The 9,782-nt window shown below is 37.9% G+C and overlaps 1 protein-coding gene across 4 annotated transcripts; it reads right to left on the bottom strand.

Annotated features, from left to right (window-relative positions):
• Positions 1-764: 764 nt before the first annotated feature.
• Positions 765-9,546, bottom strand: LOC126235697 (tRNA (cytosine(38)-C(5))-methyltransferase). Of its 4 annotated transcripts, none has more exons than XM_049944449.1 (4): positions 9,445-9,546; positions 8,854-9,037; positions 3,624-3,915; positions 765-1,457 (listed from the first exon to the last, which is right to left on the bottom strand). In XM_049944449.1, the coding sequence occupies exons 1-4, from the start codon at positions 9,488-9,490 to the stop codon at positions 882-884; spliced, it is 1,098 nt and encodes a 365-aa protein (XP_049800406.1). In that variant the 5' UTR covers positions 9,491-9,546; the 3' UTR covers positions 765-881. The 4 variants fall into 4 exon arrangements, with proteins under 4 accessions (XP_049800406.1, XP_049800405.1, XP_049800407.1 ...); XM_049944448.1 differs by having other exon boundaries at positions 8,854-9,033; positions 9,204-9,503; XM_049944450.1 differs by lacking the exon at positions 9,445-9,546 and adding an exon at positions 9,179-9,196.
• Between the last annotated feature and the right edge of the window lie 236 nt (positions 9,547-9,782).

Below are 9,782 nucleotides of genomic sequence, written 5' to 3'. Positions count from 1 at the left end.
GATTCACATCAGTCGCAAGGGGAAGCTATTTTTCAACAATGAGGACATTCACACAGTGATTCTCGAATGGCTCCACGACCAAGAGCAGATTACTATCATTGAGGAAATGAAAGATTGTTAGAACATTCTGACCCTCATTCACAGACTTGATGACTACATTGAAAAATAGTCATGTATCTCACTTTGAATAATAGTACAGCTATCCATAAAAGTTACTTTGCCAGCGCAATGTGTAACTTAATTTTTGAAGTTTCCTCGCAGTTAGGTAGCATGACTGAGCAAGATGGGAGAAACACGAAATGGGTATGAACTTTGGAGAACCAAACACTGAACAAAAATTTTGTATGGTGTCATGTAAACATCATAGTTGCTGAAACTTTCCAACTACTTAAAAGTGTATGTGGGCCAAGAAACTAACAGAGGCCAAAATTGAAACTGTGAACACGGTTAAGTACACTGCCAACTTAAAGCAAGCATTCAAGTGTATTGCAGTTTTCAATTGTCAAGAAATTTCATAACAGTGCACACTCCTACACGGAGTAAAATATTCACTCAGAAAAGTACTGATTAACCACTTTCTATCTGCAGACTTGCAGTCTTAAGTCTTCCTTTGTTATGATTGCCACTGTTAAATTTGTGATCATCTTGCACAGCTTTCAAAATTAAGTCATAAAAATGTACAATAAATGTAGTATTTCCTCCAAAATTTAATAGTGTAAAAAATATCTGTAGGAATGGTAGAGACAAAAGAAATACAGTCAATATAATGCTCAGCTGAGACTTTATTTTACACAAAGAGTATTTGGCTACTTTAATAAATAACTGTATAAAATCTTTTCGATACAAGTTTCTCATTGAGTCAAAGCTCTTATTAAATACTATCATATGTCAGTAACAAGTAGTGTTATTAAAACTGATACAACATGAACATTTATGCTGTTCCCTAGGAGACGGTACCTCTGTTTCCGGTTCACAATTATGGGAAAGCTAAAATCTGGTGGAAAACACATTAATCTCGCTATTTCCAATGGTGTGAAGTAGCGTAGTTGCAAGCTATGCAGTAGGTCCAGACACTGTTCTGATTCACATTCACGTGACTTTATTTTTTCAGCAACACTTAGAACATACTCTGTAGATTCACTTGACAGGACTGACCCAGTGCCCACTACATAATGACCATATGCTTTTGTGAAGCAGCAAGAATGTTTAGACAATGGGAAAACAATGTCTAAGGCACAAGCATATTTTAGTAGTATGTTATCGGGCAACTTAAAACTTGACAAATTGTCAGCATTTTCTTTTTCAAGAATGTGAGAAAGAGAGAAACAAGTTCTCTTGTCTCTGCTATTTTCATGGCTTTCTTCTTGTGCAGCAAGTTCACAATACTGTGTATTTATACGATACGTCTTGTACAAAGTACTGTCATTTCCGTCCAAAATTTGTGTTATATCATCCACCTGAAACGTGAAATTCTATATCAGACTGAATTATTTTATTCACTTTTATAACTTAATTTCACCACCAACAATTTCATATTTATGATATACCATAAAAAGAAGATACAAGCAACTCAACAAGCATTCTATATAATGCACTGACAAATTATAACTGGGACCCTTGTAGGTTGTGGGCAATGCACTACCAACTGAGCTATCCAGACAAGTTTCCACTCAAGCTTCAATCCACAAATGCCTCTCGTCTATCTGCCAGAAAATTAATTCTGCAAACAACTCACACACTGTTGTTACGTCATTCTCTGCTACATCCTTCTACCACGGGTACTAGAGCAATAAGCACGCAGGAGAGCATCTGTAGAGCTTGGAAGGTACAAAAAGAAATTTTGAGTCAGGCTGTGAAGTGTGTGAGGATAGCTAGTTGGTGCACCAAGTGGTGAAGAACTGGCTGTGCAATGTAGGAGACATCAACAGTTGCAGGTTTTTTTTCCGCAAGAGTAGTCATTGAGATGGATCATCTGATTTGCAAGGTATCTACAGCACACAAATGTTGGTGTCTTAGGACTGAGGGAATTCCATGTACTTACTGGTCTTGTTTGTTACTGCAACCTGTGATAATTCACAGAACCATCACATCAGCTTACCATCAGTGTGTGTCACCTGGTAATTACAGCGTATACTGAGGACGTCACTGCACATGGGATGTTGCATGAGATCATCAGCATTATGTCCACGAGTTATTCTTACCCAACTGTCTCTAGTGGTCCACTAACCTCCAGCAGCTGCTTGAAATATGATGTTGGGTCCAAAAATGGCTCAAAGTTTCAGCTGATAACTACTGGTGGCTGCATGGGAATGTGAAGTACATCAGATAATAAATCCAACTATGGTGTGTAATCCAATTACACGAAGTAGCATTGCCTTGTATCATGGTTTATTGAGGTGTATCTAACAACTACTTGTTTTGAGTTTTCACACACAGTCCAGTGTCACTGAAGCATGCATTTGAAAATGTACCGCATCTCCCCCCCCCCCCCCCAAAAAAAAAAAAACTGGTTATGTTAGCCCACATGCTCTTTTACAAGTGTGTCAACTTCCCCGTCAGTGCAGTCACCAAATGTATTACCCAATGAGCTACATGATTCACACCCATCTGATTGCTTATAACTGCTCTGAGGAGCAACATGCTGAGGAGGTGTAGAGGCAGGAAGAGATGTGAAAGTCATACCATCATCTGAAGATATGCATAAATTAACTTTTTCTCTTGCTGCTAGAGCTATTACAAACTTAAGTACAAAATTACAGCTGTGCATGTCTTAACATTATCATTTGTTACAATGGTACAATGCCAACTAAGAATGAGGAGGCAAACAGATTCCGTATTTTTGAGGAGCTGCATTACTTGCAAAATACGACTGATTATTTTTTGATACTTGGCCTTTTCCTTTATGGTACTTAGCATTCATCCTTGAAACTACTACTTCCGGAATATGACCATGTCTTGTGAAGCACTGAGCTGCTCAAAACAGTCTTGAGATTACAGACTGCTTTACTCTTTTTATACTTCTGAAAATCATAAATGTGACTGCTACTGACTGACTAGGAAAAGAAGCTTACCAAAAGACTCATTCACAACGAGGTCATCAGAGAGAACACACATCCATATTGGGCAAGAAGTCAGCACTGGCATACCTAAAGGCTGTATCTTACCCTCTGTCTTAATCTGCCTCCAGGAAACTATGGAAAACCTAAATCTGGATGACCAAATGGAGATCTGAACCCCACTCCTTTCAAATACGGGCCTAGTTCCTTAACTGCTGAGCCACCTCAATAAAAATAGCTAGGATGATTACAACCTGAGCTTGAAACAGGAACACTGAATCAATGATTCTGATTTCTCAGTGCAGCTAATAATGTGTAGTGAACCAATTTTTTGTAACATTTATGTAAATATTTATTCAATGTTGACCTTCTTGTGCAAATTAAAAATGAACCTCTCTGGCAAAACAGTTCTGTCAACAGGACACAAACTATATGCTTAAGTATACTGCATTTATAGAAATGCACAGTATTCTCTCCTAAAATACATCCTGAAATTTTATCATTCACAATTCTAAATTTGTTATAAATATATTATAAGGTGATAAATAATGTTGTCATTACACTTACCAGCGGCTTTATAGAAAATGAGAAATTCAGTGGCCTTCGTTTTGCAATAAGGTAATAACGCGTTCGAGAATTAGGGATATGGAATTGAAATGGACTTAAGAGAAATTCTTGAAAAATAAAATTCGCTTCTTGCAGGATGTTAACAAACATATCTCTGGCTTCGGATTTCTCAAAACCTTTGACATTTTCTAAAAGAATATATTTCAGATTTCCAGTCAGTTCAGGTAACAGCCGTAAGAAATGCAGAAAAGGTGAGGTTCTATTGTCAGCCATATCCTTTTGCAGCCCATTTCTGTGAAAAGTAATAAACAGAAATGAGACAGGCTACAACACTTTGATGACATGGGTTCAGTAATGTGGGCTGGGCAAATGCCCAGTGGGCAGGACATTTATAAATGGGCATTTGCCCATAGCAGTTTTAAATGGCCAAAATCTGGGGATTTGTGAAAAAAATTACTTTGTAAAGTTTTTACTACAAGGATGTATAATTTTCCAATTAAAACAGGGGATGGGTTGATAAGCCCGATGTTAGAAGCTAGTAAATGTTTACATTTAAACATACAAATATCGTTCATTGCCTTTATTACTTAGACTGAAAGGAAAGAAGAGCATTGCAGTCTGATGTACCAAGGAAAGGGCGTGTGTTACTGACAGCTGCTTATCATTGACAATATCCTTTTTATTTTTACTGGTTCTACTACTCTCCCTCTCTCTCGCCCCCACTTTTTATTTTTACCAGTTCTACTCTTCTATGAAAGCGCTGGTATGTTGATAGACACAATAAAAATAAAGAACACACAAACATTCAATCTTTCGCAACCAATGGTTCCTTCATCAGGAAAGAGGGAAGGAGAGGGAAAGACGAAAGGATGTGGGTTTTAAGGGAGAGGGTGAGGAGTCATCCCAATCCCGGGAGCGGAAAGACTTACCTTAGGGAGAAAAAAAGGACAGGTATACACTCGCACACACACACATCCATCTGCACATATACAGACACAGGCAGACATAGGTTACATATGTGTTTGAAAAGTATTACACCGAGAATGACTAATAAAATTCGCTTAATTTACAGTTTACAATTTCTTATGATATATGGGGACACATCACAGAGAAAAAGAGCTGAATTTGTAATATCTACTGTGTTGGAGGGAAAGCATACCTATTATGATTGTGAATGGAACAATTTGGTGCATCGCATGATTAGAATGTTATCAGAACCTCACAGTAACTGTTAACATTGCAATTTTACACATGGCAGAAAAGACATATGACATCAGCTCATTTGATCACAGCCACACTTCACAGAAGCAAGAAGATATGAAAACATGTGAGTTACTGACAAAAGCAGAGTTGTTATTTGGATCATGAGGGGTGCTTGGACACCTCAGTTGGTAGAGCACTTGCCTGTGAAAGGCAGAGGTCCCAGGTTCGAGGCCCAGTCTGGCACAAAGTTTTAATCTTTCAGGAAGATTCATCTCAGCACAACTTCATTGGCAGAATGAAAATTCGTTCTTGGAATTTGCTAGCCGCTGCCACAAATACATGGTGTTACAGTCAGATGGAATTACACTTCATTAGTATTCTTCAATTGTTACACCACATTTCCTTCAACATAGCTAAAACTACTTTTGATTCTAATAAATGAATAAGGTATCCTACGATAATAATCCACTCAGTTCAGGTACAAAGGAAATCTGTAAGGATATATTTTGTTTACTAGTTTCCCTCTGACCAGAAATGTCCCTGCAAACCAAACAATGCAAGCATTGCTGGGGCCTCCACCAGACTTCGTGTTCTGCTGGTATGAGAACATCCATAAGTATGGAGTGCAAGAGCCATGGATTATTAGAGAGAAGTGGCTATCTTAAAAAGTCTTTTTTTTTTTTCATGTAAAGATTTTCTTTGAGGATTTTCATTTCAGTATATCCTGTAAAATTTAACTGCCTACTTCATATGAAGGGAAAAAAAAGTACTTTTGTGGTACGAATTACGTAGTGTTCTCCCCATTCACCTCTCTTGCATTTTTCATACTGACATATATTGTACGATGTCCATAATCCCGAACAAAATACTTGATGGAAATATGACTTTTAGGTAATACAGCTTTTCTGGGTTTACCTTTTACTTTTAGTTTTTATAACACAAATAGAAGCACGCACAGACATCGGACAACACTGCAGACCAATCTGTTATTGTCTACAGTCTGAACACTGATTTCGTGCAGCAGGTGCAGCAGTAGTATGTCCTGTGCAAAGCCTCTTCATATCTGGATTTGATATCTCCCCAATTTGATTCAGCATATCTTCATTAGTTATGTGATCTGCCCCCCCCCCCCCCCCCCTCCCCGAATCAATTCAGCATCGGGATAAAGAGGACTATTAGACACCAGTCGTTGACATAGGAAACATGTAATGAAAGCCGTAAACAACATGGCAACTGTAACGTGATATCAGTGGCAGTTTTTTTCCAATGGGCTTTGCTACAGGTCAGTCTGTCACCATAACTAAGTTCTTTTTGTTAGCATATTTGTTAGCTTCACCACCTAACAAAACTGAATATATGCACCAAAAAGTGATGTCACAGCGGCCATAACATTATGTCAATGGTCAAATATTCCTCTTGACCCCAGAATCCTTCTCTAGCACTGCATGCCAAAAGCCTCTATTCACTTCTTGTTATAGCCATGTTTCACTACGAGGCTACACCCCAGACAAGTACCTTTAGAAAGGCTTTCTAACACTTATAAATTTGTAATCAGTATTCACAATTTTCTCACTGTTTCTTATGCTATTGCCAATCTGCATTCAACATCCTCTCTCCATTGGGCATCATCCATTAATCTGCTGCCCAAATAACAAAGTCCATCAACTACTTTTAGTGTGTCAGTTTCTAATCTAGTTCCCTTAGTATTGCCCGATTTGATTCAACTACACTTCATTATCCTTGTTTTACTTGTCTTCTAAACTCTTTTCAAGGCATCATTCATTCTATTAAATTTGTCTCCCAAGTCCTTTGCCATCTCTGGCAGAATTACAAAGCCATAAACTAAGGTTTACCTTCCTTTGGCCTATCTATGAAGATAAGCCATTATCTTGTGTATTCCCATATTTCCATGGAACCAAAACTAATTTTCCCTGATACTGTTTTCTACCAGTCTTTACATTCTTCTGTATATAATTTAAGTCAGTAAACAAGACAGACCATGTAGCCACAATTGTACGCAAATGTGCAATGTGAATGAAAAATGACTCATTCCACACCATTAAAATTATCTACTTCACTTCCCTTTCAGTTATTCTATCTTCAAGTTTGTTTTCTTTTCACAGATCTAGACACATTCCTTCTACCTTTCAAGCTTTTCCTTCTTTACTTTTAAATGACTTTCCATCTGAAGTTTGCATATTCGCACAGGTGCTTCCCCCCACAGTGTTATTTAATTTCCTACAAATGGAATATGTAATTCCACTAGTTTTGCATTTCTCCTTAAACCATTCCCGCATTTTCATTTTGAACTATCTGTCAATTTCATTTTTGTCTGTATTCCCTTTTGCCACTGTCACTGCTCTATTTTCTTCTGTTGTCAATCAATTCAGTATCTTGTGTGTTATCCAACATTTCTACTGGGTGTTCTCTATTTATCTATCAATTCTCTGCTACTTTTACTACTTCATTTCTCATAAGATACCCATTTGTCTTCTATTGTATTCATCCCCATTTCAGTCAATGTTGCCTAATGCTCACTTTGAAATTCTAAACTGCCTCTGGCCCTTTCAACTCGTCTAAACTGCCTCTGGCCCTTTCAACTCATCCTGGTCCTATCTTCTTAATTATCTTTCAGTTTTAATCTGCAAATCATAACCGATAAATTATGGTCAGACTCCTTACCCCCCCTCCCCCCCTCCCACTTCAAATATTTTGCATTTTCAAATCTCTTTTTACCATTACATAAATCTACCTAAAACTTTCTGGTGTCTCCAGGTCTCGTCCACAGACACATCCTCCTTTTACAATTCTTAAACCAAGTTTTAGTAATAATTAAATTGTGCTCTGCACAAAATTATACCACATGGCTTCCCCTTTCAGTCCTTTGCCCAAGTTCATGTTCCATTATTTTTCCTTCACTTTCCTTTCTTACTATTATATTCCAGCCCCCCCTCTCCCCCCATTTAATTTTATCTCCCTCAATAATATAAATTTCTTTTATACTGTCCGAAATTCTTGCGATCTCTCGCCACCTGTACAGCTTATGGGCATATAATCTTATTCTACTGTGGTGGGTGTTGGCTTCTTGTCTCGTGTGTTTGCAGAGATAAATGGAACAATCATGTACACTCAGTCACAGGTAAAGTAGATTGCAGACTGCCATTCATTGGTATAATACTAGAGAAATGCAATCAGTCTACAAAGAAAATTGCATACACAAATCTCATGCGAACCACCTTAAAATATCACTCAAGTGTGTGTTTCTCTTACCGAACAGGACCAACTTGGAATACTGAATGAATGTAAGGAAAGCCAGCACAAATTATTACAACGCACAGATATGCTGAAATAACTGAGGTGACAGAGACTAGAAAATAGAAGCAAACTATCCCTTGAAAGCCTATGAAAAAAGTTTTCAGAATCAACATGAACTGATGGATCTATGAATATATTACTCCCCCTATATCTTGCTCGCTTATGGATCATGAAGACAAGATTAGACTGATCCATGAAGATTACACTAGCTAATTACAGCAGGCGCAGAGGCAATTACGCAACATTCTTCCCACATTTCACACATGAATGGAATGGGAAAAAGCCCTATATGTGATACAATGTAAAGAACCGCCTGTCATGCACTTCACAATGGTTTGCAGAGCGTAGGTGTTGAAAATTTTTTTGGGGTGAGGATCATTACCACATCCTAGCTTACTTTTGTCTCAAACATTGATTACATAGTAAAGGTATATTTTGTACAACAAAATTGAATGTGTGTTAATGCCACAAATAATGGAGCAAACTGAGAAAACTACTTTTTCATATGTCTCCACTATTTGTGGGATTAAAGCATTCTCAAAATATTCCTTTACGATGTGATCAACGTTTGGGGCAATAGTAGGCCAAAATGTGGTAATGATCCTCACCCCAAAAAAATTGCCCGAATTGAAGACGCTGCAGCAGCTGTTCACGTTCTACAAAATAATAATTATTGTGCACTAACATTCAGATTTCATAAAATGCAAATTACCTAGTGAAGGGTTGGCATGGTGGGCTCATTAGAATCATATTTATTCCCATGTTATTAATTTCTTCGGCTGTTAGTGATTCAATATTTTTCTGAAGGAGCTTCGTTTGTGGAAAATTAGCTGCGTAAACCAAATTAGCAACAGTGTTGATGTCAACTGCTGCAACCACCTCACCAGAACAACTTTCTGAAAAAGGGAATAGAAATAAAATAGCCTCGACCACATTGTTTTACGTATAATAGAAAGACTGTATGATACACAGTTATCTTCAAATGCCTACGGTGATGGCTAATAACGATTGCAACTAAACTCGTAACGAAAACGCACTATTCTGTGGTATTTAATGAAGCACTTGCCTCGAAGAGCATAATGCATGCCTCCGATTCCACTAAACAGCTCCAACACCCGTAATCCCATGCTTCCGTGTTTATAAACAATTCATACTCCGTATTTTCAAAGCTGGTAAACAATGATCAGGTTACATACTGCAGTTGCATAAAGTGCCTTTTCAGTTATTATTCTTGGAATTGTGCTTCCCTTCCATAAAGGGTGCCGTAAAATATAAATAAGCCTGTAAAAGTTAAGCAGCTTACTCCCATTGCTTCTTAGACGACATACGTCACACTGGCCAATGGCCATGTCTACTACAGGTGGCCAAAAATTAACATAACTGATAGAAATAACCAGTTACTGAGAAGTAGCAGTTACCGTAATCACTGTTCCTCTGAAACTAGCAGTTATTTCAAAAACTGCCAACAGTGGCTCGCGCCATCTGTTTACCGAAGATTGTACTACGCTTTCGCTCATACGAGATCTGGCCACAAACGAGAGGGATAGATATATATTTTTTTTCTTTATTGTGATTTTGATACCAGTATAACAGGTAGGCTGGCAGCAGCACAATACGCCGCTCTTCAGCCAAAGATAGTAC

Source organism: Schistocerca nitens, chromosome 2 (genome assembly GCF_023898315.1).
Source record: "Schistocerca nitens isolate TAMUIC-IGC-003100 chromosome 2, iqSchNite1.1, whole genome shotgun sequence".
Classification (NCBI taxonomy): Eukaryota; Metazoa; Arthropoda; class Insecta; order Orthoptera; family Acrididae; genus Schistocerca; species Schistocerca nitens.
The sequence above is the reverse complement of the archived record's forward strand: the minus strand, read 5'-3'. Positions and strand labels throughout refer to the sequence as shown.

What these genes read in the sequence shown, in the direction of transcription:
- LOC126235697 (XM_049944448.1), bottom strand. Translation starts at nt 9,268, where the DNA reads ATGGGATTACGGGTGTTGGAGCTGTTTAGTGGAATCGGAGGCATGCAT. An exon ending in CATTATGCTCTTCGAGGCAA is followed by an intron (nt 9,034 to 9,203) that starts GTGCTTCATTAA and finishes TTTTTCAGAAAG; the next exon opens with TTGTTCTGGTGAGGTGGTTG. An exon ending in CCATGCCAACCCTTCACTAG is followed by an intron (nt 3,916 to 8,853) that starts GTAATTTGCATT and finishes TACTTTTCACAG; the next exon opens with AAATGGGCTGCAAAAGGATA.